This window comes from Salminus brasiliensis, chromosome 17, assembly GCF_030463535.1.
Source record: "Salminus brasiliensis chromosome 17, fSalBra1.hap2, whole genome shotgun sequence".
Lineage (NCBI taxonomy): Eukaryota > Metazoa > Chordata > Actinopteri > Characiformes > Bryconidae > Salminus > Salminus brasiliensis.
The window spans coordinates 33,069,657-33,097,010 of record NC_132894.1 but is presented as its reverse complement, the minus strand read 5'-3'; the positions used below and the strand labels follow the sequence as shown (position 1 = coordinate 33,097,010).

Genomic DNA, 27,354 nt, shown 5'->3' with positions numbered 1-27,354 from the left:
CATGAATAAACCTTTAAATGTGTGCAGAAGGGAAATTTCTCCAAATGACTAAAACACGATGACCCACTGAGAAGATCATAATTAATAAGAAATGTCAGATATACAACCATTTAAACGTTATAGCTTTTTAATTATTTCGAGGACATTACAGCTCCGCCTCCAAATAATCCAAAGGGATCACAGATAAATAAAGACTTCTTACAAAATAGTGAAATCAAACACAAATTAAGCAAACACATGGTCCGTACTTATACATTTATATCTGTATTTACACAATATTAGTTTTGCCCATTTTTCTTTACACAATTCATCAAGGAAACAGTACTGTACCTTAAAGTACAAAGCATTTCTTACTATTACTATTAAAAAAAAAAGGTTTGAAACCTGCGCTCCTGAGAAAATGCTGGGTTTGACTTTAGTGCATTTCATCATTCGTTTAAGGCTACACGACGACTGTACTTTTATCAACAATTACAAAATACACTGATTGACGTTTCCCTGCTTATTCATAAAAGGTGTAGCAAAGATCTGAAACTACGCATGTCCTGAATTTCATAAGGCCATTGAGGAATAGAGGAATTATCTCCATAAAACTAAGAACTACAAAAAAAAGATCCCTTTTTGAACACAAGGACTATTGTTGCTCGGTTCTAGCCTGCAGGGGTCAGACGTCTCCAAAAGGGAGTCCAAAAAAGCAGAAAAATAAAGGAATCTTTGTCGCCCCCTGCTGGGTCAGTTTACTCAGTGCAAGCTGACTTGAATGACAATAATAACAACACCAGCTCAAGTGGGGTTTAAATATCAGGTCAAAAAAAAATCCCTTTATGGGGGGAAGGGGGATCAAAAATGAACTGCTATAAAAAAACAAATAAAAAAAAACTGGCCTGTGGAGCATCTCAGTGTAAAAGAAACATTCCTTTGAAACCTTTTCCCATTGAAATCTAGCAGGGTGTACGTTTTGGGGCATGATGAAATACACAGACACTTTGCGCAAAAGTCCGTGAAGTAAATAAAGTCCATAAAGTTGGCTGGGGTTTATTCTGACTTCAGGGAGCAGGGCTATACTGCGAGTCGGTGCCAAAATCGTGAGTGCATGGAGCTGATACAGTATTCCAATGGTTTGCATTTTCTGTGCAGACGCAGTCAGTACCTGTCCAGCAGGTAGTTTAACTTTTATGTCTAAATATTTACAGTTTGATCAATTTTTTTGTTGCTAGAATTATGATAAAATCAAGAGTACAAGCATGGCGTGTATTTCGAATCGCTGTTCTGAAGGAATTCTTAACACAGTCTAATGTGGGGTGACCACTGCTTTAAGGAATCACCTTGGAAGTCTTTGTTGGGTTCATAAAGTCTGCACCGATTGTCATTGTGGGATCATAACCATACTAGTACTGAGTTCTGTAAAGTGCTCGGTGGTTTTAACATGAAAGTGGAAGAACAGAGTTCTCAGAGAACCCCCTACTCAAAAGCTAAACCCAGAGGATGACAGTGAATGGCCTCTTGTCCTCTTTTGTTCTCGATAACTGCCTTGAATCCGACTCCCGTAAGACAGGCTGTTCCATCCTAAAGACACTTTTAAATCCTTCTGGGATAAAACTACTGATTTTAGAGGCATGAGGCAAGCAGACAGAGTGAGATCAGACTGAGTTGAGCTGGAAAGGGGTGAGTGTCACATTGCAAGTACAGAATCATGTACCATGCAGGACGTGGAAAGATTTTAGGGCAAATTGACCCCAATTAGAGTGGCACTAAGTGCCAGGGAGCGTGGCAGGGGGGCACTTTGGCAGGCAGCCTGCATGGAGTTACATTCAGCTGGTGCAGATAGCTTAGAGAAAGTGGTTTGGGGGTAGAGGGGGAGTGGGGGTGTCGGAATTACGGGCTGGTTGAAAGTGAAGGCCAAGTCAGCAGAAGAAAATCTCTCCATCCAGCGGAGGCTCTGTCAGTGGCAGCAGATGGGATTCTGCACAGAGATGGTAGAAGGTGACCTTTACAATCAGCGAAACTGAATCAACACTCAACAGATGCTAAACTTCCAGGTAATCAGTGCTGATGTCTCTGTCTAGGTGCAAGCCCTTGATTAAACTGGAAAATATAAATAAATAACCTCGGCTCCATCTGTAAAATCCCAGTCAATCAACAACCCCAAAAGGATACAGCTCCAGTTCTATCTCAAAAGCTCAATTTTCATGATAACTAGACTGCAGAGGTTCTATTCTCTGTTATTGTTGCTTGTTTTAACGCTGCTGTTTACTATCTATATGTACAGTACTATGCAGATGTCTGAGACCACCCTGCATTTATTTAATTTCTAGTCAAAACAGCCATTAAGAAGTTATTCATTCTTTAGGAGATTTTTCAGATGAGCTTAGATATTAGATAATTCTCTAAATAGAAACAGAAATAAGGGTAAAGTCAAAGGAAGCGCTGTGTCAGAGCTTTTGGTTATAAATCACAGGGTTGTGGGTTCAATACCCAGATCTGTTAAGCTGCAGCTGTTGGACCTTGAGCAAGCTTAACCGTAACCTTCTCTGTTTCAGGGGTGCAGTACCGTCTCTGACCCCAGCTATTCTAAGATGGGATAAGTGAAGATTCTGGGGAGTAGTGGTGGTTCAATAGCTTGAGCACTGAGAGTTAATGATCATAAGGTTGTGTGTTGGGCACTTAAGCGTGGCCCTTAACTCTCTCTACTCCACCTTGTACTCAGCCCCTGCATTTATTATATAAAATATATTTGATAATCCAATTCCACTGGAAGGTTGCCTCTATTATACACTGCACTTCCAAACTGGGCTGCCGCAGAGTCCGGACCTCAACATCGCTGAATACATTTGGGCTGAGAAGCTTTAAGTGCTTCAACTTCCAAGACTGAAGCCTCTTAAAGTGCGTTTCCTGAGAGGAATGTAATAATAATAATAATAATAATGCAGTGAAGGTAAAGGTGGACGCTCTATTTATTTAATATCAGCTCAGTGGTTGAAACTTTTGTGTTGCTTTCTGTTAAATATCTGATTTCTGCCTCGGTAGCTCATGCCTGATGGCTGTTTGACAGGAAATGAAATGAATGTAGCAGCTCTCTGACCTTTGCACAGTGCTATGGTTTACAGCTGAGGTTACCTGCTTCCTGAGAGGGCTTGCTCTTGCTTTTCTTCTTCTTCTTGTCTTTCTTGTCCTTAGCCTTGGTCAGCTGCAGCAGGCGGTTCTGAACCTGCTTCTGTCCATCTGCGCTCACTTTGGGCCCCAGGGAGAAGGGGTTGAGGTTGCGGCCTTTGTGTTTGGAGTCCATCCTGGAGAGGGAGTTTTTCCTGGGGCTCGCTGACAGCTCGGCCTCCCCCAGGTCCCGCTCCACTGAGCTGCTGCTCTGGATGTTCAGCGAATCCTCTGAAGTGCTGGAGGGCGTCCTGTTCACGCGCTTCTGAAACAGACACAATCGATAACCATCTCAGTCAAAGCTCTTTTAGTCCACAGTATCATGCTTGGTTACCTCTTTTTTGCCTTTCCATAGGTTATAATACTGCATAAATAATTTAAAAACATTTCTGACAATGAATAACAAATAGGTTTCTTAGACTGTGCACCAATCAATATGCCAACGAGGTTAAAAAAAAAGCTGCAACTGAACGTACTAACAGTTGCATCGACTTTCCAGTGACAACCTCTGTAAATGGCAACACTGTAAGTTTCTAAAGCACTGTTTCTGAGTGTGTGAATTGCACATTAGCATTACCTAACACTGCAACATTGCCTTTATGTGAGCATCTACTCGACTTTACATCTGTAGGCTGGTGTTCTCATCACCTGGGCTCTAGAATTAGTAAACTTTCCCAAAGCATATATGGCCAACAGTTAACGTAGCTACCAGAAGCACCGATCCTCTCAGAAGTTTGCTTGAATATCTTCTGGATTTGAACATTTGCTACAATGCACTGTAGAGCCATATCCATCTTCTAGATTTGGGAGACACAGATAATGCAAGAAAGTGCCTTTTCTACTTCCTTACTTATAATGGAATAATTTAACTATGTCTCTGTTTGTGCTGGTATTGATATAACATGGCCATATTTCAGCAGTTCATTTTATTGCACTGTAAAAACACTATAAAATGTACAGATGCAGGAAGAAGGCCTGTCTCAAAAATGAATATATATATTTTTGGACGACATATTGTTTCAGACCTAATCTAAATGCTAAGGTGACAATTTCAGTTTTCTTATAAGAGGACACACGAGTATGCACTGTAGTCAGGATGTCGTGGTGGGGGGTTTCCAGTAGGCCTTGGTTGTAGAACTGTGGCAGTGTGTGTGTGTGTGTGTGAGGGTGGAAATACCTCTCAAATCCTGAAGCTACAATCTGATAATGTACATTAATACACACATTTACTCATTTAACAAAACCAATAAATAGCCTTCATAGCCTACATGACCAAATCAGCTGCTTTCAGTTCAACCTACAACTTAGGCCTACTTGAAACCCCCCCAGCCAGGGCATCCTAACTACAGCGGATACCAATCTATGACCCAGTGTTTGCTAGATACATCAATCTGGAGTACTTTTCAATTCTGACTTTCTAAAGTACTCCCCCATGTAAGACTAAATGGTAACTTATACTCACCTCTGTTTCCCTGAGATACTCCAGCTTCTCCATCTCCCTCTGCATCTGCTCCTTCTCTCTCTCCAGCTTCCTCTGAGAGTCCCTCAGCCTCTCCAGGTCTTTCTGGTAGTCCTCTTTCCTACATTGCAGTTCCTTCCGCACCTCATCCAGCTCCTTCCGCCTCCTCAGAGCCTCTTCTTCCTTGGAGTTGAGTAGCGCCTCCCGGTCTATCAGCTCCTTCTCCCGCGCCTCCCATTCCTTCTCCCTGCGCTTCTTCTCCTCGGCGTGTGCGGCCTGCTGCCGCTGCAGCGCGGCCGTCTCCTGCCTGTGCCGCTCTAAACTGCGCTGCTTCTCCTGCTCCACCAGAGACGGCGGGCGAGAGGAGGGGCGAGATAAGGGGCGGTCGCTTAGGGCCTGCCGCTGGTCCTCGATGAAGGTGTCCTGCTGGACCACCACAGCCTAGACAAAACACAGGACACCTACTAAGACTCCTGTCCCCTCGGGAGAATCCCTAACTCCATATTAAAGCAGCATTATGGAGAATTTAATTTTTTTTGCTCTTGGGCTCTCCCTACAGTTGGGGAGTGTAATTCACTTTTACTTCACTTGTTAATACAAATGAGGCTTTGAGAGGCGACCCCTCATGAACAGCTGGACACCTTTGTTGACAAGTGGGAATGAAAGAAGCATGTGGACTGAGGCGGCAGAGTAACGTTACAGAATTTAACACAAATATGGACTCGGGTTACGCAGCGTTACACAGTTCTTGTGCATGTTCTTGTGCAAGACGTCTTGTGCATGTTCCATAGTGCAGTAGCAGCGTTCTGGTCTGGAGTGGAAATGACAGAGATGCCATTCTCCCTATTTTAGTCAGGGGAGCACCAACATGATTCTGCGTGTAATTCTAAAGCTGATATTTTTAAGGTACAACTGCTACATAATGCTGCTTTAAAGGCTATTCTATTACTTTATTAGCTCATATGAAGTTTATTAGGTGACCCCATGGAGAGGTGAGGAATTTAGTGTACATAAATGTGATCTTTTGCAAAAAAATGATGGTCCAATATTTGGTTTATTGATGGTCCAATTTCTTTGCAACCAAACTGGCCAAGGGCCACTTTTTTGGGCTGATTAGACATTTGTCTTTAAGCCAAAGCTCACTCAGTGTGGGCTAAATGAGTGCACTAGCTCTAAATGAACACAACACAGCACATTTCCAGTACTGTCTCTTAGCCAACTCACAATATTAATATCATCAGTTGCTCTTTAATGAGTCAAATTGGATAAGTGAAAATAAAATAAACTATTTAAATAACATGAAATCAAATAAAGAGATACACCGAAAGTAAAAGTCAAGTACAACAAAGATCTGCCAAAAAGGAAATATTGTGTGGTATACTGGTGGACTGTCAGTTGCTCATTTGGAGCAAAATGGTCTGATTCCAATCTTGTACACCCTATTAAAATAGCCTAGATTAATAAATATTTTAAAATATAATATTTAATCCGCTATTCCAACTGCTACAAACGACCCTATCTGTTAGAGATATCTAGTAATTTACCTTTCCGAAGTTGTAAAGAGGAAAAGACAGGTATACTGTATCAGACCTGCATTAAAACACTTGATAACTGAACAGATTGAGCACACACCTGCAGTGAGCTGAGGAGATCATGGAGGTGAGTAACACTGTCCAGGACCTGCTGCAGAAAAACAACCATATGTTATTCTTTAATCCTAATGACACTTTTAATACAGTGACACACTCACACTTCAGACGCATTCCAGTGGGACGGAAAAAAGGGAACTTTCTTAAGAAATTTTTAATGTGCTTGCAATCGCGCTGATCTCACTGTGCTGGAATGGTGTTTGTTCATGCTAACATGACTTGGCTACTTGCTCCCACACACAGTCCTGTGATCTGTGTTTTTTCAGTAGACCAAAAGAGACTAATAGTGGTATGAAACAGGTCTGGACATGATAAATAAGCATGCCGATACACATAATACGTTGTCGCTGTCACGCAACAACTTTGTATCTCCAAATTGACGAGTTTACAGGAGGAAAAAACCTTCCTAACTTTCAATGGAAGTCAATGTAAAAATATTTAATTCCAGGTCATTTTGGAGCATTTCTATTGGTACGTTTTTGACTAACAGCAACTATACAAAGATCAGCCATAACATTAGCACCACTATGTCAATCTGCCAATATCGTGATAATTCTAAATATCACTATTTTCTCACGCCCCTACTTGTAAGGGTTAAAACAGCAGTGCTGCAAAACAAGTGGACACAGCTCTGTTCCAACTGCCACTTTCAGTCTGGTGGGCTGCTAAATCCAACAACCGCTGACTAGCTCTAACTCGTCTCATTGGAAGAGTAGCATGCTCGCCGCTGTTACCTCACTGTTCCTCTTCAGCAGCAGCAGTAGGTTGGTGTTCCCCCCCTGTGGAGAAGACAAAGCAGAGAGTGTAGCTTAGCTGAGTCCAGCTGCGAGACTCCTTTAATCAGGCTGACTCCCACAGGCGGGCGGCCGCTGGCCCGCCGCAGCGCTGCTCATTACGAGCACTAAAGAGCTGCAGAGCCGGGCTGCAGCACACACTCCTAATGTCCTAATGCACACTTACTCCTTTCCCTCCCTTCACTGAGCCCTGCGTACTCCACTCTGACTCCCTTTAGCTATTACAGCTGACAGGAAAAATAAACGCTGCCTGCTGGTCGGGAGCATGGCCCTGAACACCAGTGGGTGTATGTGGGTGTATGGGTGTGTTTTTGTGTGCTTCTGCAAATTCTGGTTAACTTTGTAGCTGCTAATAACTGAGTGGATGTGTAGATGTGTGGGTGAGAGGGGTCTGTCGGTGAAATGGTCCTTACCTTCTTCAGAACACTGTCAGACTCTGTCCTCCTCAAGTCTTCACTTTCCTCTTTATCTCCATCTGAGGACAGAGAGGCACAGGCTGTGATCACAGGTCATCAGTCTAATTCCGTTAACTATCAAATCCTCACAGCAGTACTCTGAAATCCAAATCTTTTTTTAATACCCTTGATGAAAACAAGTTCTGACAAAACAATGAATGAGCAGGTGTCCCAATACTTTTGTCCACATAGTGTATAAATGCAAAACAGGTATTCAAAAGGTGTTTTTACATCAAAACTATGAACACTAGGGGCCGGATTCACAATTATTAATAATGAAATTCTTCTAACATGTTACGATGTCTAAACCAGGTCTAAAAAGTTACGATTCAGTTAGTCTTTAAACAACTTTTTGAAGAATTTGCCCTCTTTTGGTAACAATTATTATTCTCCAAATAAATTTATTGCAGGTTCGAATTCAGAGCCATGCCACTTTGCCATCAGTGTCTGGAGTCTGAGAGAGCACAACTGGCTCTCTGAGGGGGTAGATGGGGCTCTCTTCCCACATCACTCTAAAAGTGATGCCGTTAGCTGGTGAACCTGTGCTTTTCTCCAAGCGTGTCGGCTGCCTGGTGATGCTGCACTGACAGCTGTTTGAAAAGAGGTGGTGGGTTTGCATGTAGCGGAGCATAGCTAGTGCTAGGGGGAGTTATGAACGGGTGGGTTAAGTGGTTAAGTGGCAGCGCTGCATTGGTAGAAAAATATATATAAATTTTTTTTTTTCTTAACCTTACACTGCTATTGTAAAGGGCTTTAATAAGGTGCAAGCTGCAGAGATGCAGAGATTTTCCACGTAAAAAATATATATATAGAAATGACATAATGTAATACTTCTGTTTACTTGGAAATGATTGAAGATTTTAAATCATGTAAATTGAGTGAGCTAATATTTAAGTAAATGGTGAATCCACTTATCATCAAGCTGCACTGAACACTGCGGGTGAGCAGCACAGTGATGCAACCTGTGGAAAGTCTGTAAAAAAAAAAAGGGGGTCTCACGTTTGGAGATGTTCATCTGGTGGCTGTCGAATCCCCCGAAGGTTTCGGCTCTGCGGGGCAAACACACGGACACCGTGCTGCCCGGAGCGCTGACCACCTGCTGGCCCACGGCCCCTCCCAGGCTGCTGTTGATGAGCGTCTGCAACATCTCCACTGCCACATGCACAAACCCACACAGGCACGCACGTCACTAACCGCATTACATTAAGTGAGTTACCAAAGGCTCCTGGAGGACATTCGGCGGTGGAAATGAGGTCTAATGAAGCCACCAGGGACAGCGCGCTCATGCAGAAAAAATGAGCAACCAATAAATAATACAGAGGTACGAATCTGAACGACTGATTCTGAATTCTTCATAAAGTTCCTCTCACCTTCTTTAATGGCGTCCTTCATGATGGGCTGCCCTTTGGGCACTTTGTCGTTAGTGGCCCTGAAGAGCATCTTCTCGTCAGGGGACGTACATTCACACATGTCGTGGAAGAGCTTAATTTTCTCTTGGAGGAGAGACAGGATCTGATCATCCTTTCTCTGGAGCATGTCTGGAAGAGAGAGAGAGAGAGAAAGAGAGAGAGAGAGAGAGAGCGAAGGGGTGAGAGACAGGGTGTAAGAGAGAGAGAAGGAGACAAGGGGTGAGAGACAGGGTGTAAGAGAGAGAGAAGGAGACAAGGGGTGAGAGACAGGGTGTAAGAGAGAGAGAAGGAGACAAGGAGTGAGAGACAGGGTGTAAGAGAGAGAGAGAGAGAGAGAGAGAGAGAGAGAGCGAAGGGGTGAGAGAGGGTGTAAGAGAGAGAGAGAGAGAGAGAGAGAGAGCGAAGGGGTGAGAGACAGGGTGTAAAAGAGAGAGAAGGAGACAAGGGGTGAGAGACAGGGTGTAAGAGAGAGAGAGAGAGAGAGCGAAGGGGTGAGAGACAGGGTGTAAAAGAGAGAGAGAGAGAGTGAAGGGGTGAGAGACAGGGTGTAAAAGAGAGAGAAGGAGACAAGGGGTGAGAGACAGGGTGTAAAAGAGAGAGAAGGAGACAAGGGGTGAGAGACAGGGTGTAAGAGAGAGGGTGACAGAGGAGACAGGAAAGAAGGGAGTGAGAGACAGAAAGGGTGGGAGAGAGAGAGAGGGAGAGAGAGTGCCAGAAAGGGTGGGGGGAGAGAGAGAGAGAGAGAGAGAGAGAGAGAGAGAGAGAGAGAGACAGAAAGGTTGGAAGAGAGCAATAAAGTAAAGGTGGGAGAGAGAGAAAAGAGAGAGAGATTAGAAAAGAAAGGGAGCAAGAGACAAGGGGTGAGAGAGAGAAGGAGAGGGAGAGATAGAAAGGAAGATATAGAGAGAGGAAAAAAAGTGGAGAGAAAGACAGGAAGAGACCATGAGAGAGAGGAGGTGAGCGAGAGAAAGAGAAAAATAAGAGAGAGAGAGAGAGAAAGAGGGAGAGAGAGAAAGAGAGAGAGAGAGAGAGAGAGAGAGAGAGAGAGAGAGAAAGAGGGAGAGAGAGAGAGAGAGAGAAAGAGGTGTGAGAGAGAGAGAGAGAGAGAGAGAGAGAGAAAGAGGTGAAAGACAGTTCGGAACATTTTCCCCAGAAAAAACAACAACAGAAACAGCAGCATGTAAATTGTCAGGGCTCCACTCTGCTCCTCACCTCTCATCTCCTTCGCTTTGGACTCCAGCAGCTTCTTATCCTCCTCCGTCTCGCTGGGGATCCCTTCATCATCGTCCTTTTCTCTGTGAAAACAACCACGAGCTGCATCAACCCAAACGGCCCCTCTTCGTGCTGCATGTTCAACTGTGTTTCGCAACCCTGATCCCAGAAGCAGCCGCTTGTGGCCAGCAGGACAGGATCTACGTTTGTTTGTAGTTCATAGTAACAGTGAGCTACACTGGTTTTTTAAATGTATTTAAAATATATTAAAAAGTATTTTTAGTAGTTTTATACTGGCAGAATTGGTATTATGGTAAAATTGAGTTCAGTATATTATAATTTATTTATAGTTCCTTGGAAATTCACACTGGTCAGGGCAGACGCTGATTTGGAGTGAGGTTTGAATTGACGTAAAACAATGTTGTTGTTTATCTAGCCTGAAATAAAACTCTGAAATTTCAATAGAGGTCAAAAAAGGTTGTAAAAAGATAAATGTTCTCACACATTGTTCTCACTTACAGTTTTGGTCATTTATGAATAACCAGCAATAATAATAATAATAATAATAACAAGGTTGATAGATAAGATAATACAAGTCAAAGTACAAAATAATTAAAAGCAACACACAAACACAAAAACAGCTAAATATCAAGACAGCAATTTTCACAAATAAATAAATAACACTAACTGATCATATAAAATATTATATAGTGTATGTTTATGTAGCAATGCAACATTTTGTGAATTTTATAGACTATATATATATATATATATATATATATATATATATATATATATATATATATATATATATAAAAATAAACTCACATAGAGTGCATGGCGTCCTGGATGAGCTGCATCCAAGTGTTGCGCTCCTCTCGGGAACTGGCGTGAACCTCCACCATCTCAGGCCGCTCAATGCCTGCTGTGATGAGGAAGAGGCCGCGGTCCTCGTTGGCCACCTCCCTCACTATCAGCTTCTGCAGGGAGATCACGGTGGCACGCTGGTCCTGGAGAGGAAGGCAGTGTGTATGGGGGAGGGACAGAGAGACAGAGAGAGACAGAGACAGAGAGAGAGAGAGAGAGAGAGAGAAAAGAGGGACAGAGAATTGAGGGGCAAGTGTGGGTGGAGTCAGAGAAGGGGTCGGTAAAACAGAAGAAAAAGAAAAATACAAACAGCAATAAGAGCACCAAACAACACTGTTCCTGTTCTACTGTTCAGTACAGGAGAACCTTTACAACCAGCAGTGACAGGTGTGTTTCCAAGGCTGTCCGCTGTTAAAAGTATGAGATCATTGAGGGACATTTGGAGGTTCTTCAACTTAAAACTGTGAGGAATTGTGGAGGTGTGAAGGTGCCTTGAGGAACTTTCAAGAAAAGGTTCCCCCCTTAGGTTTCACTGAGAAATTCACTGCTCTGTCTAGACTACGTTTATACCATCTATTCAGACAAGCACTGGCATACATCCATTTGTCACATGATATGATGTGGATCTGCAAAGTGTCTGGATACTTTTCTTGACGCAAGATCCACATTTGGCTTGGTATTCTCGGGACCACTGCACAAAAGATGGCAGACCAAATACTTGCCCACATACTGCAATTGTACAGCAGCTAGAATTTGTTTGTGCCCGAATTTGGTGGGTTGGTCTGATTTTATCTGAGGCATGTTACTGCCTAATTAATTCTCAGATTTGAGACCAGTTTTAGCTGTAAATTGTTTCGTAAAGGAACTATGCTTCAGGGAAGTAATGTAAAAGTATATGGTGGGTCAATAGGATCACCTCTGACCATCTTTGGCAAAGAAAACTGATAAAGAACTATATTGATTATTTATTTATTTACATTTTTGCCACATAACATTACCAATAAATATGTCTTTAACAGTCAATAGTAGTTAGATCAATGAATTACAACAGGGCATTAATAAGCCATCAGGTTACAATGCGGCAAACTTCCCTTTGCCTCTGGTCACATGGACGGTGATATATCTGTATATATATCTAAAAAAGAAATCCCCACATTCAATCCGACAGCTGAGAGAATGTGCAAAGCAGGGAAGTTCCCTCGCTTGTACTGAGCCATTGTGGCAATAAATCAGATACACTGAAGCTCTAACAAAATATCACCCCAGTTGACAGAGGCACGGAAAAAGAAAACACTGCGAAAGCCTGTATTACTGCTGGATTGCCTTCATTCTGCCAAGAGCCTCACAAAGTCAGCGTCTTTATTGAAACTAGCAACCCGAGTACACAGCTTAACTACAAGACTGGGAAAATTGTACAGCATACAAATGCTGAAGCTGTGCCGGCGGGGCATCAAAAGAGAGCATTTCTTGTGAAAAATGGCAGCTAGAAAAGGTAATAACATACCAGTGAGGCAAAGACATATTTTTGGTCCTTCTCTTGCAGGAACACCAGGACATCAGAGAGAAGCAAGGCTTGAACATCTGTTGAAAAAGAAAAAGCAGGAATCAGTTGAAAGCAGGCATTACTAGATCTACTCTCCGAACTGATGAGTAAATTGGGATGTCTGGATGTATGAACTACAAAAGAGCCAGGTTTTCTATTCATTAGTAGAGGCAGGAGACATCAGACTCACAGTGGAGTGAGAACACAGCCTTCCTGAAAGATTCTCTATAAATCTGAACCTTTTTCAATTCTGTTATCATTCATTCATCAAACGGCAGTGAGCATGTCATCAGAAAATGGAGAAAAAGGTTCAACATCTGATTCTGACAGCAGTTATTTGTGACAGTAAATGAAGTTCTTGTTTTTACAGTCCCCTCGCTGTAGTCCCTGATTCAGATCTGGCCTTTGGACTAAGCTGTTGAACGAAGCATCTCAAGATAAACACTAAGAAGAATGCTCTTCTCCAAGAAATCTAAAAATTACTACAAATTATTTATTATTTATTAAGATTTTCTTTTATTCATTTTTATTTTCTAACCGTTTTATGCTGCATTTCACAGCTTATCATAAACCATATAAAAGGCATTTTCAATTTTTATTTTCAATATTTATGTAAAAATGTGCGTTGAAGAGTAAAATGGCAGAAAGACAGAATCAAGTGTTCAAATATTTTCAGTAAACAAGAGCTAGAGGTGAATTTTCCTGACACTTTGAGAACTTTGAGAACAGTCTCCACTGTAAATCCAGTTAAATTAGACATTAATTCTGTAATTCAACTGTTTAAACGTAACATTTAAACATTTTAGAGGCTGTTACACTCTCTTACACTCTCAGAAGTGTGAGATGATCACATTGTTTAAGAACATATTATCGGAAAATACCCATAATTCGTAGAATCTTTCATAAACAGTAAAAAGTTAAGAAGAAAAAGTCTGAATCATTTTCTTGATCCATTTTCAGTAAGCATTTCTTTCTGATATGTGACTTGATGTTCTCCTTAACACTGTGAAACTGAAGGCTGACTCAATACCTGCCCACATACTGAAACACTGATGTAGCTTGATACCATATTACTCCCACCATCATGCTTTACAGCTGCTGTGGATTTGTTCTGTCAATACAGGTTTCAGTCTGCTGATATACGTCTAGCGCTGATGACTGGCATTGTGGGAAAATAACTGCTGTCTATCCACTTCTGAGAAAGGAGGCTCTTTCAGGTCCTGTCTAGACTATGTTTGTCTCATCCATTTTGACATTCTGACAAATCAGCCTGGGATTGAATTTTGGTGGGTTGGTCTGCTGTCATCGGAGGCAAGCTACTGTCTAATTATTTCCAGATTTTGTGATGTTGAGAACCAATTCTGAGCTGTAAATTGTTTTATCCTGAGGAAGTGAGATGTGCTTAAAGGACATGATATAACTTAGATGCCTTTTATTCCCCTGGAAACATCTGTTTGTTCCTTAAAGCAACGCCATGGAAAACTGGCATTTCTTGCTCCTGGGCTCCCCCTATAGCAGGGAGGTGTAATTCAAGCAGTGACGCTATTCTCTCTAAAATGCAACATTGTGTTGCTTTAATGTTAAAATATATGGCGGGGAGATGGGGGCAATGTAACTGGATACTAGCAGTGACTGACAAGCAACCCAATTATTACCTTTGACCCTCTATGGAAAGAGAATTGATAGAACTAGACTTCTAGAACTAGAACTAGATGCTATGTAACTGTAATTAACCAAGAACAACTGCTGGTCCTCTGGTCAGATGGATAGTGATGTTATTAATAGTTATTAATAAAAAGATATTAATAGAATACCTTTTATCACACTTTTATCAGTGTAAAAGTGTACCTCAGAAATGCTTACCCTTCAGTCTGCCTGCAGTGTTTTTAAGCTGCAGAGGGCCGTCGTGAAGGAGCTTCCTGCCTCGTATGAGGTCTTCTCGAGCAAACATCTGACCACTCTTCATGCGCATAATGGATTTGCCATCTGTCCGGTTATAGATCTCCTTCAGTCGCCTCTTCTTCTCGTGCTCATTCACTTTGCTGTCCACGGCAGCTATTACCTCTTTGACGAGTTGCAGAGCTTGGCTCAGGTCCTCATAGTCCTCTTCGTTCTCTGCTTATGCATGCGTAAACACACACACACAGACAGACACAGACAAAACAAGGTAAATGACCAAAAAAAATGAGAAAACCTGACACACACACCCAAACAAGCAAAGCGAATGATCAAAAGCCCCTCAAACAAGCAGCAAGCCTGTTTTGTTTCATTGGAGCATGTTTTGACTAGACTCAGCTCCCCTCAGAAAAAATATAAGCCTCTTTTCAAGTCGTCTTTGAAGGCAAAGCGAGCTGTTTTCAGAAAGCTCGTTCTCTTAAATCTCACTGCGCTTTTGTCTCGTGGCACGTTGGGAATTTGACCAACAACCCTTTCAGCCGTTCTACTTAACATACAGCAACACTTGGCTGCTGTTTGTGGCGAACGCACAGTGTGTACACACTCAGTACCTCATATGGGAAGCATGGGGCCGTCCATAAGACAGGCGTGTTTACAGAGGGAGAAATACGGGCGCATTATTTAAACACTTTTAGCGGGACTTGCACTCTGGTTAATGCCCAGGGGCCGGATTCACAAAAGACCTTTTTTCCTAAGGAAAAACTTATGTCGAATCTTAAAATGGACAATATGAACACTGATAAGAATGGCCCAACTCTGTTCAGGTTACGTGGCACAATAAGATCCATCATTATAAGAGCAGAGCATCCTGAACCTTGTGGTTTGGACTTTTCTCAAGAACAAATTTAAGCAAATTCTCAAAAGGATGCAAAAATGCAATTCCCCAAAAAACCTAGTACACTCTTAAATATTACCTTAAAAGATTCTTAAGACACTGCATAATTTTCTCATGCAGCTGTTTGTAGGGAAGCCTTTAATGCAGTATTTTGCAGCTTATAATAAACAATGTGGGAGACATTTTTAATTTTCCATTATTCAGTTAAATTCAGGCAAAATGAAAGAAAACTAAGCATTAAAAAATCTAGACAGTAGATGGTAGACAAAACTGTTGCATGATGTTGGAAAACCATTATGTTCATTATCTAGAAACTAACAGAACTTTAAGAACAATCTCCTTTATCAGTCCTGTTAAATTAAACAGTAATTTTGGAATTCAACTATTTAAGAGGCTGTTCTTCTGACCTCTTGCAGTCTGAGACCAGTGTGAGGCTGTAACATTAAGAAGATATTAAAGAACATATTTGTCAAGAACACTAAAGTTTAGACTTTTTTAAATTGGGAAAATACATAAATCCTCTAAGGCTTCAGGTCTATAAAGGCTGCTTCAGAATTAGGGCGCTTTCACATTTGAGGGTGTTTCTGGATATGGGGTTTAGTAAGTTTGGTCGAGTGTGAAAACTGCATTCAAACTCATTCAAAATCATCTTGGGTCATTTTCAAACCAGTCCAGTAAACAAACTGCATCTAGAAGTGATACAGTATTATGATGTTCTCATGATATCCTCTAAAGAGGGTGTGTTATTTGCAAGCACTAGAAGACATAACCAGAAACAACCTCTGCGGTTATCTGCTGATCGATCCATGGTTCAAACAGAATTCTCTTATTTGAAAGAAACTCTGTGATGATACTGCCTCCAACCTCATAGTTGAATATTGCTAAACTATCTTGTTTACAGTATAAGTTTGTGTACCTGTAATCAGTTTTGAAACTAGGTTTTAAAGCCTATGGACATTTCATGGGTGCAAGACTTGCTCACTTTTCGCCTGAAGGACTGCAACAACACAGTCCTAACTGCAAAAGTATGAAAAGAAACCTGTGCTTAGCACAGCAGCCTTCACGTTTACATTGAATTACCGCCCATTAAAGTGATATATTACACATAGATGTACACTACATGTCCAAATGTTTGGGGACACCCCTTCTAATGAACGCATTCAGCTACGAAGTTGCACACATTGCTGACACAAATGTGCAAACGCACAAACGGCTTGTATAGTCCCTCCAGTCAATCCAATCAATTCTTCACAGCAATGCCCCAAAATCTGGTAAAAAAAGGTTTCCCTGGACAGTAGAGAGAATTACTCCAACAAAAAGCAGGATAAACTCTCCTGTAGGTTCCCTGTCAAAGACTCTCACCCTTAGTGTGCTGTAGAATCCTCTGCATTAGGACAGGGTACTTTGTTATTCGCTGTGTGACCAATAATATGCACTCAGGGATGCCCAGTCGCCGGACAATGCTGCTGCTCATCTTTTTCTGAAAGATAAGAGGAGTCAATATGAGCCTTTTAATCACTGAGAACGATTATAAGATTATTCTCCAAGAGCCAAATACAAGCAAATAAGTGACTCTGTTACCTTGATAAAAGCCTGGAATCGCTTGTCTTTGGCATGGAGCTCCTTGTAGAAGTTAACAGCTTCGTTGTGTCGGCTGCAGAACTTGCCATAGACTTTCTTCATGCTTTCAGCTCTGGAGCCTGAGAACTAAAGCACACCATACAGAATAATGAAATGCTGGAATTAACAGATTAAGGGTGTAGAAATGTATCTATTGTAAAGGTAGTGTTGTTAGCTAAATGTGTTAAAACCTTAAAAATGTTTTTATAATGTTTTTATGTTGTTTTTATTGTATACAGTACCAGTCAAAGGTATGGACATGCCTGGCTGAATGTGTGCTGATCACCATCTTAAAAAAGAGGACACTGGGGACACACAGGTATCCACCACAGTATAGATGTCATGGCTGGTGGGTTACAGGCCCTAGGCCTAAGCTGTAGAGCCGTGGCAGTGTGTGTGTGTGTGTGTGTGTGTGAGTGTGTGTGTGTTTGTGTGTGTGTGAAAATACCTCTCAAACCCTGCAGCTACAATATGTTAATGAGCATTAATACACACCCATTTACATTTAATTTAGCAAAGACCAATAAACAGCCCAACAGCCCATGTGCCAAACAGCCCCTGTGACCAAATCACCTCCTTTCAGTTCAACCTACAGCTCAGGCCTACTACGATGGATACCTGTGTCCTCCCCAGTGTCCTCTTTTTTAAAAATATGGTCACCCTAGCACTTGGATGTTTTTTTAAAATGATGATTGATACACAGTCAACCAGGTGTGTCCAAACTTTTGATTGGTACTGTATAATTGATTATTGTGTATAACTTTTCCATCACATTTACTTAGTCAGAGGTCAGAGATTTACACCTGCATCATACATTTAAATGAACCATGACCTGACCCTCTCCCTTTCCTCACCTGGTTTACCAGGATATCTCCAATCCGGTTGATTACAAAGCCCCCATCAGCATCCTCCTGCTTAGCCTCTTTCTTCCTCTCCAGCAGGCTGCTGAAGAAAAAGGTATGGAGCTCCAGCAGATCTTCCAGCATGGGGAACACCTTCTCCACTGTCTGGGCCTCCAGCTGCACCTCCTTCATCAGGCCCTTGCTGTATACATCCGACATTATCCGTAGGGTCCGCATGTGGTGCATTTCTGTCTGGATCAGCTCTGGAGGGAGAGAGTGCTTGAGATATTTAGTAACTGTTGATGATCCAGTGTGCTGTGTTTATCTTTCACATTACAAGCAGAAAATAATGGCTTCAGATAGAGCAGCTGAAGAAGAAGTACAGGGAGGAACTTCAGCTGCAACTGGGCTTTAGATCACCAGTGTAGGACATATCTAGGTTACACTATGATGCTGTGTAGACTGGAGGAGAAACACTGCTTATATTCCGAGAAGCATGTCTTGGAATTCTCTGCTTGTTTTTGCACTGTGGGATCTTATATAAATAATAAATATCTGATCACATCCAAAATATTTTTACTGAACTGGTCTAAAGGACTATATGGACATATCAAGCAAGGACATTGTTGTAATTTACTACATGTCCAAATATTGGTGGACACCAGTTCTAATAAATGCATTCAGCTCAGTTAAGTTGACACAGATGTGCAAATGCACACACACAGCTTGTCTACTCCATGTAGAGAAGTATTGGCAATAACACAGGACACATCGGAGCAGATCAACATGAACCTGTTAGCACCAGGCCTAATGCCAGGCGTGGGCTAGAGGGGTATAAAGCCCCCCAGAATTGAGCTGTGGAGCAGTGGAAGAACTGTGTTCTCCGGAATGATAGGTGGTGCCCCATCCAATACTTCTGGGATGAGTCTGGGTTGATGTTGGGGGGATAATGAGGTGGGGCGGTGATCATCCAAAACCTAAATCATCCAAAATCTAGTAGAAAGCCTTCTTCCCTGGACAGTAGAGACAGTTACTCCAACAAAAGCAGGATAAAATCTATATTTAATACCCTTGATTTCAGAAGATACAATGAAGAAGCAAGTGTCCCAATACTTTTGTCCATATAGTGTTTTTATGGACTGAGTCACACTAGATGTGAAACCGATATAACTTTAAGTTGTTTCTGTAGATCATTATATATGAGGAGTGCAACTGTGATAGAATCAGAATTAAATTAGTATAGATTAAATAATAATAAATATTATTGCTTAAAACAAGGATCGACACTGGATAGATGTTCAGATTTGACTTATATTTCCAACTGATACTAGATGTGTTTATTGCACTTCAAATAACTAGAATATTTAATATGTATTATCATCAGTATCATCAGATTTGTACGTCAATATCAATTATCGACATCGTCTTAGTTCCCATATCAGTACACCCTGAATTTCATACAACATCTGTTAAGCTAAGCTAAAATGTACATTCCTACATGATCTTACCATAAATGACATCTTGTCTCTTAATAACATCCTTCTTCAGGTGCTTCAGGTATTTCTTATCCATGGTGAAGCTCCAGGAGTCGGCCTCCAGCTCTTTAGCATCTGCCTCGAACTCTCCCATCAGCTGCCCGTCAATCATCTCTGTTCCTATAAAGCATAAAACCAAACACGGACGTTCAGTTTAGCAACTGTGCGGAATAAAGCTTGTCATGGTGAGGCGGGAATAAACAGCAAATGTCACAAAGAACTCGCAGCCTGCTCTTCCCAATTGCTTGGTCAAACAGATTTTCAGGCATCAGCTCGTTTGAAGTCTGCACCTGCCGTCCAGCTGTTGGGAAGATAAGAGGAAGCTACAGGAAACAGAAACAGATCAAGGGGCCAGTCGGGAGGAAATGAGACTGCTCACCTTCATCTATCAGGGACTCTGTGGACTCGTTGACCTTGTTGGCTTTGTGCAAAGAGTCGGTGGACTGGGACAGATATCTCAGGCCCTTTATGGGCATCTCATCAAATCTGGAGGAAGAAAAGGAGAGTTATGCTAACAAGCTGGAGGGCTATAGCTATAGGCAGATCGGCTATTATTAGGGATGCTAAATACAGCATATTGAATATGTTAGGAGACACTGTGGCTTGTCCTCCAAGCCATAACATTAAAACTGAACTTCTTAGTTATTATTGGTAGCTTATTCTCATGCTACCAAAACAGCTCTGACCCATCGATTCATGGACTTCACAAGACCTCTGAAGGTGTACAGTAGAATGTGGCACTGCAACTTTTTAGCCATTCATTGGTGAAGGGTAGAACCTCACTTTAGAGTAGGGAACACTTCTTGGTATATTAGTATATTATTGAACTCCTGACCGCCGGGTAATAGCGGCAGCGCCTTAGACCGCTGAGCCACTTAGAGCCCTCTATTAACCAGTCCATTTAACGAATATATTAAGCTCAACAGTTTGCGTAACAGGGTGGTAACAAAATGTAGTAGTAGGTCATTCTGAATAAGGCTTAATGCACCGTAAATAAACAATTTAACAATGTCTAATTCAGGCTTATTATACATTATCAGCATTTTCAAATGAGTGGGATTTGAGACTCACACTGCAATGTTGCTAATGGATATGCTTTTGGACAAGTTGCTGCTGTTAAAAGGCATGATGCTTGTGTGTCTCCGAGTGGCAATCATCAAGGAGTGGTCATCTGGAGACAGGATAGCCGACCAGGGCCTTTCCCGTGGTGCAGAAGCTGAAGAAAGAAACGCACTCTTGAGATGATAATAATCCGACGCACAATTTGGTATCTGAACCAAACAGAGTGTAGTGCCACTCGGTTTGGCTGAAAACAAACCACTAAACCACAAGCTCACATACTTTTTGCTCTTAAAGTGACTCCAGGCATGGTGGTCGACTCTGGTATGACAAGCTGCTGTTTTTGAAACTGGAAGGAGACACAAAAAGGCCATTTTGCACACAAACTGTTACTTGGTCTGTAATTAAGAAATCCATTTAAAGGGCCTTTACTGAGAACAAGAGCAAATTCTCCATACCTTTCCTTTGGTACATGCGGGAATGCTGTCTCTGCAGCTCTTGTGAACACACACACTGCAGCCTAAAACAAGATCAATACATTACATCACAAACTGCGCTTTAGTTTTAAGGGGCATATATCATGGAAAAACTCATTTTCCTACATCTTTTACATAAGATGCAAATACCTGTAGTTTTAAATTCATCATTTTTGTTATGTCACAAACAAGCACATAGCTCATTTAAATACCTTTGCAGCACATAGGCATCACACATTTTAAAGCATAATTATTGCTGTATTGTTTATTTTAACATATTACAAAAAAAGCAATAAATGTGGGGTGTGCAAAAGTATTGGCACATTAAACATGAATAATTACATTCAGAAAATAAGCGGGAATTGTGTATAAAATATGTGTTTATGTTTATTTTCTATAGAGGATTTGTTAATTTAATCAACGTGTGTTATTTGTTCAGGGGTGCCCAAACTTTTGCATAAGACTACCTATAGTATATATCCACCTATAGCATGCTAAACCTGCCCATTCACACAGTTTTACAAATTGCTTCAGCACTGCTGGACATCTTTTTCAATAAGACACAATCGGAACCATCAGTCCATTTACATATATGAGCATTAAAGGCACAGTCACAATAATTATAAAAGTTTAAAAAGGTTGCAAAGGTCTGATAAAATTACATTTGATTGTTTTTGGTAAAAACAAAACAACCAAAACACACACACACACACACACACACACACAAATGCCATATGTGGAAAAAATTAAACGCAACAAAAATGTAGGATATCGGCTCTTTAACAATCATTCCATGGCAAGACATAAGTGGCCTGAATTAAGCATCCACCAACCACTTTGCTCAGGAGAGAAGATCCAGAAGAGATTTTCTCTCCGTCAGAAAACCCTAATAGGAGTCATTTACTTAAATCATAGTCCTTGGCGTGCTATTTTGGCTCAAAGTCAAAGTGGTAAGGACAGTGCCAGCCAGGAAACTCCACCAAGCACACAAATAAAGCCCTGCCTGCAAACAGAGGCAGTCTGGAATCTGACTGAAACAGCTGTAGAATCAGCTACTGTTCACAGACAATAATCTGTTACTGCAATATTTATATATATATATTATATATATATATATATCACAAATATTATATATATATATTTATATGTACATGTGTTCTGTGTGGGTCTTTTTTTATGGGATAGTGGAGTAGCTGGAGCACGATAGGTGGGGCTGGGCAATATGGCAAAAATATTATATCATATTTAAAGACATTTTCATGATACCTGATATTTATCACAATTATTTTGTATATACATACCATTTTTCTTTACGTGACAACATTTCGATAAAATAATGTCATATTGCCCAACTCTATTAATAGCCTGCTTTTAGATTTTAAGGTGAAGTGCTTTATTTAAAAATAGCAAATTTAAATTTTTGGGAAACTTTATATTTCAATATCATTATTCCATTTTAACTAACTATTATTATAGAAATTAATATATTATTTATGTCAAAATAAAAGTGATCATGTTTAGTGATCATGATTAGCAATGAGTTACAACCCTGTAGGCCCAACCTTCTGATCACTGGAGAGATCACAGGATTTTCATTCTCTTGTATTATATTATATTTGACTTGGCAGGGACAGTCCTGATGTAATTATTTAGGCCTGTGCTGATAATGGGAAATGCAATACAAGCAGTGGCTTGTGAACCGAGAACTTCTGGACCATTGGAACAGCACTATTACTGAAAACACTTGAAACTTAAAGATCAGGAACAACAGATAAAGCTCTGCTCAGGATCCTTTGTGTTCAAATGAAAATTCACAAAAAGAAAGAAGGAAAAAATGACCTTCATTCTCCAAATGAAGCTTAGCTCACTTTAATTGGTCCATGAGGAAGTCAAATGGGAGGTTACCAGAAATGCTTCCACTGTTAAGCAACGAAACTCTTGTGAAATGGTAATGTGTTAGGTGCTGTAGAAGCAGGACAACCCCTGGTCCTTTATATGGTACTACAATAAAAGCCTGGGTTGGTTTTATAGACCAGCGTATTCTTGAATTGGAAACGTTCTTGTCCTAAATGATCTGCAGCAAGCAGTTATTTTCTTAGAGCCCATTTCAAATCTTCACTATGTGGACGCCACAAGGACCAACTCAATTATCATATCACAAGGATCCACTGACAAAGCCTGCACTACTTCACTGGAGACAGTGAGCAAGGCTGTCTTTCTTGTAGTTTCAGAAGCAGTCTGGTGGTTTTCATGGCTAAGAACCGCCTACTTTGACAGGAAAAGGCCATCTGACTCAATTCTGAACACCTCACAGATGTACAGTCCTGTGCAGAGCTTTTACAGGCACCTAAGCTCATTATTTAAACCCGTGTTTCTCGGCGAAACACCAGATCACATAAGAACAGATGCAGGTAAACATAAACACAGTTAAAAAGGACCAAGAGTTTCTCTGTTTGAAGAAATAGGGTCCAGGAATCTCCTGGATATCCCCAGCCAGCAAGTGGGTGTGTTCAATTCCATTAGCAGCTCATCTGATTTACCATCATTAAGCACTTATATCAAGCAGGTGTTGATATGATGAGAGCTCCCATAAGGAGAGCTTTAGAGATATAATGGCCAGTGCAGTGTGTTTGACGTGGATACCGTCATTTATCTGACCAGGAACTGTCCAAGCTATTGTAAATTAAAGCAGAACTTTAACTTGAAACAACTGAAACACAAAATGCTCTGTTATGCTCTGTCTGTCTTTGTTATGGTGTATCAAGCGCATTGTATTATTATACAAATAATACATGTTCTTATGGTTAGCTGAGCTGCTTTTGGGCTCTGGGCCATTGTCGTCTGTTGGCTAGAAAATTAATGTATCAATTTATCTTCTGCTGTGCTTTTTCAGCTAGATCTGTGGCAGTCACCACATTCTTCCAGCCACACTTGGTATGCAATGCTACCTAGTGATTATAATCTATGCATACAGCACATGTTACCAGGCCATGGCAGAATGGAGCTTGGAATTAACCAGAAATAATAACCGGCTGGTGTAGTAGTACTCAAATCTGGTCTTGGTCTCGAGACCATAAATGAGCTAAGGTGGACTCAGAAATTGACCAGCTGCATCCAGTGCGTCTGTCTGAGGTATTGTTAATTAGAACCTGAAGGCCTATACTATACAGAATGTGTGAAGATGAGACTGCAGAGTGAAGTTCAGTGTGGTCGAGGTCCGCTAAAAAAAAACACTTTAATTTACCGCAGTAGTGACTGAATGCTGACTGGAGCACTGTGTGATGTGCTGGGAAACTGAGAAGTGGTCGGAGCTGTTGAGTGCTGGTACTGTTCCTTACCATGATGGCTAACTCGATAGCTTTGTTGAAAGCAGACTGAAATGTTAATATTATGTTTTCATATTTTTTAATAAAAAAGGATGGAATGGATGTTGTTGGTTTATATTCAGCTGATTTTATGTTGAGGCTTCTGATTACGTTTTATTAGAGAAGGGACACAGAATCATCACCATCATGTGTTTTTAAAAGTTACATTGCCTTAGTTTGATTAATCCTATAATTTTATAACAATTAATGAATAATAATAACTGTATGCTATGTATTTTTTGAGGTTATATTTTGTAAAATATTGGATAAATATATAATATTATTTATTAGTATAGATCATTATAAATGCATCATCCCCCAGTCAGGCCCAAAGCCTACAGAGCTGAAGAACTTCCTCACTTATGAGATGGCAACCATGCTGCTTTTGATGTCAGCTGTGTAGAAGCTTATATTTATGTAGTTTGTTCAGCCTTAAGAGTCTCAAAATATCTCAGAGCATCTCCAAAGCCAATTACGCAAGCAACCCATCACTACACACTACTCACTAGATTTAGGCTGGCAAGCTGAACTGCAAACCTTAAACCTTTCACACCGAAACTGAAAGCACAGTGGGACGTTAAGTGGCGGGGTCGTACCTGTGCAGCTGACGGCATCTTTAGCACTTAGGGCTTTGTTGCAGTGCTGACACAGGGCTGAATGGACGTAGGTCATGGAGCTGAACAGATGCCCGTTCACTGTCTTCTTGTCCTTGGCATCTCTGTCTTTTTCCCCTTTCTTCTCTTTATCTTTTTCCTGGGAGAAAAAAGAGGGACAATGCAATTAGTAAGAGATACACTGAGGACAACAGTGAGGACACACTCGTGGCCTGCTGTCACTCGTTTTGCAATATTGCCTAACTTTCTGTACAGCCGTCATGTCCTCCATTGCGATATGTATTAGAAATGGACTGTACATTGAAAGCCCAGTGCATCTCCACTGTCAGCAGTGAGCAGAGAGGCGTTTCTGCATGTTAAAGATCTACTATCTGGAAAATACATGGTAATTTCTAAGTAAATACATTTTGCACTATGATGCACATAAGAACAAGGCTTTAAACAGCCCCCATTGTCAAGTTCCTCTATTGCCAACTTCCCGTTTGCAGCAAAGAGAGAGAAAAAAAAGAGTAACAGCAAGACCACTGCAGTGCAAACAGCAAACAGCCCTCTGAAGAGAACATCCGAAGACTCACATCATATCTACAATTAACAAATGACATCACCAAGCCATGCCAACAGGATGGTAAAGGGGACTCTCGTTTTCTAAAAGGAAAACCCCCCACTAACCTCATGAAACCCTGAAGAGACTGAAGAAGTGACAGAGCATTTTAAATGCCAGAGCCTATTTAAAGAAGTAGAAACACAGAACCATGCTAGCAACCGCGCTACATCGATAAAGACACTTTCCTGTCTTTGTGAGAGCAACCTGAAAGCCTGATAACAACCCCAAACAACGCTTGAGAGTTAGCCTACCTCTTCTTCCTTAAAGCCAGGTATCCTAAGGTAGCGTCCATGTTCAAAGAACTTCCTATAACTTAACATAACGCTTGCGAACTGGAGCCTTCCAAGGCTCACTCACACTGAGAGCAGACACACAATTGGGCTTCACAGAGATTACAGAGGAAGTGATGAGCTCAGCACAGGAGGTGCTGTTCCTCCTTTCAGTCTCTTTGACAAAGCAGACCTTAAACAAGCTAGTTTAGAGCCAGCCTGCTCATTATCTAAGTAGAGATGTGTTGTCTGGTATATCTCACCACATTCGAAAATAGCGCTAATAGCGCAAATATAAATAAATAATTATAATAATACTAATGATAGACCAGGTTTGTGTTTAGTTTGTCTTATGTGCTGCTTCGCCATCAACAGGAGGAGCCCCAGAGAGCACAACTGGCAATGCTCTACGCCCTCTGGCCAGCACAGGCGTCTATTGGCTGACGTATCGGAGTTGGGGACCTAGTTGAGCTGCCTATTAATGTTCCATTGGTGGCAGTTGGAAAAAGAGGCAGTGGCTGACTTCATATGTGTTGGAGGAGGTATGTGCTTGTCCTCTAAGTGATAGGTCCTAGTCCTAGATAGAGTCCTAGTGAATGGGTGTGTAATTGGCTCAGCTAAATTGGGAGACGAAAACTAGGTTTAATAAAATAAATAAAATAGTTCCAATAGTGCCAATTTTGAGTTAATCCTCATATCCAGTTAAATAAAATCTGTATCATGATGAAAATAAGATTGATTGAAATATGAGTCCTAAAAAGGCAAAAACAAACCATCATCTGACTGCAAATACTTCAGGAATTTACTTCAGGATTTATCAGACACTGTAAGGGTGGTGCACTGTTCTACTGTGCAGCAAAAACCTGCACAAATATGACCCTCACTGCAGGGCCATCAGAATCAGGAGAAAATCTCAGCAACAGTGAAAGAGATGCACCAGAGCTCATCACTTCAGCAATGAGGCGGGACAATCAACACCAGGAGTCACGACACGTGTGAAGTAGTTTCACAAGGTCTCAAATGCTCAGAAGGAAGCACTGTGCCTCTTCTTCCTGCTTCACTTCCTTCAGAGCACAATGCAGATGAGGGGTGGGTGACACTTTAACACTACCCAACTTTCCTGCAGTGTTTAGAATTAGAATTCCGTCACTGGCTTTTACACAATGAAGTCACAGTGTTGTAATACTGTGTGCTGCAGTATACTGGGTGCTTATATTAGTCTATTACCAGGGAACCTAAAAATCAAAAACTTAATCAACATCACTGTTGTTCTCAATGAGGGAATGGGGGTGAAGAATGTAGTGACGTACCCTGGTTTTCTTGTACATTTTATTCTTCAGGTAACTAAAGGTGCGGCTCATTTTGGTCCCACTTTTTCCTTCAAAATCCCCTCTTAAAGGGCCAGGCTCCTCTTCTGTAATACTGAACAAAGAGAAGGATACAGACTGTCATTCAGATGTATATAAATTTACATTCCTATATAGTGTTATGATAGTATACTATATCTCAAGGCTTATGCTAGTACTCTCTACAACAATAAACATACATTAAACAGTCAAATAAAATATGAACGCACAAAACATACAAAAATGTAATTCTCCAAAACAGCAACTTTCCAAAAGAAGAAAAAAAAAACATTTT

At 41.1% G+C, this 27,354-nt stretch overlaps 1 protein-coding gene across 5 annotated transcripts in view; it reads right to left on the bottom strand.

Annotated features, from left to right (window-relative positions):
• Positions 1 to 109: 109 nt before the first annotated feature.
• LOC140538493 (A-kinase anchor protein 13) overlaps positions 110 to 27,354 on the bottom strand; it is a 91,365-nt gene continuing 64,120 nt past the window's right edge. For 3 of the 5 annotated variants that reach the window (XM_072661080.1, XM_072661083.1, XM_072661084.1), the window contains 22 exons: positions 27,024 to 27,135; positions 24,823 to 24,979; positions 20,844 to 20,905; positions 20,668 to 20,734; positions 20,398 to 20,542; positions 19,706 to 19,812; positions 19,300 to 19,446; positions 17,804 to 18,054; positions 16,911 to 17,036; positions 16,692 to 16,809; positions 14,402 to 14,653; positions 12,500 to 12,576; positions 10,957 to 11,138; positions 10,129 to 10,211; positions 8,878 to 9,045; positions 8,507 to 8,659; positions 7,466 to 7,527; positions 6,993 to 7,037; positions 6,242 to 6,292; positions 4,613 to 5,050; positions 3,118 to 3,415; positions 110 to 1,963 (listed from right to left, as the gene is read on the bottom strand). In XM_072661080.1, the coding sequence (XP_072517181.1) occupies positions 1,905 to 1,963; positions 3,118 to 3,415; positions 4,613 to 5,050; positions 6,242 to 6,292; positions 6,993 to 7,037; positions 7,466 to 7,527; positions 8,507 to 8,659; positions 8,878 to 9,045; positions 10,129 to 10,211; positions 10,957 to 11,138; positions 12,500 to 12,576; positions 14,402 to 14,653; positions 16,692 to 16,809; positions 16,911 to 17,036; positions 17,804 to 18,054; positions 19,300 to 19,446; positions 19,706 to 19,812; positions 20,398 to 20,542; positions 20,668 to 20,734; positions 20,844 to 20,905; positions 24,823 to 24,979; positions 27,024 to 27,135 (3,160 nt within the window). In that variant the 3' untranslated portion in view covers positions 110 to 1,904. The remainder of the gene's footprint in view (positions 1,964 to 3,117; positions 3,416 to 4,612; positions 5,051 to 6,241; positions 6,293 to 6,992; positions 7,038 to 7,465; positions 7,528 to 8,506; positions 8,660 to 8,877; positions 9,046 to 10,128; positions 10,212 to 10,956; positions 11,139 to 12,499; positions 12,577 to 14,401; positions 14,654 to 16,691; positions 16,810 to 16,910; positions 17,037 to 17,803; positions 18,055 to 19,299; positions 19,447 to 19,705; positions 19,813 to 20,397; positions 20,543 to 20,667; positions 20,735 to 20,843; positions 20,906 to 24,822; positions 24,980 to 27,023; positions 27,136 to 27,354) is intronic. The other 2 variants (XM_072661082.1, XM_072661081.1) reach the window with 2 other exon arrangements.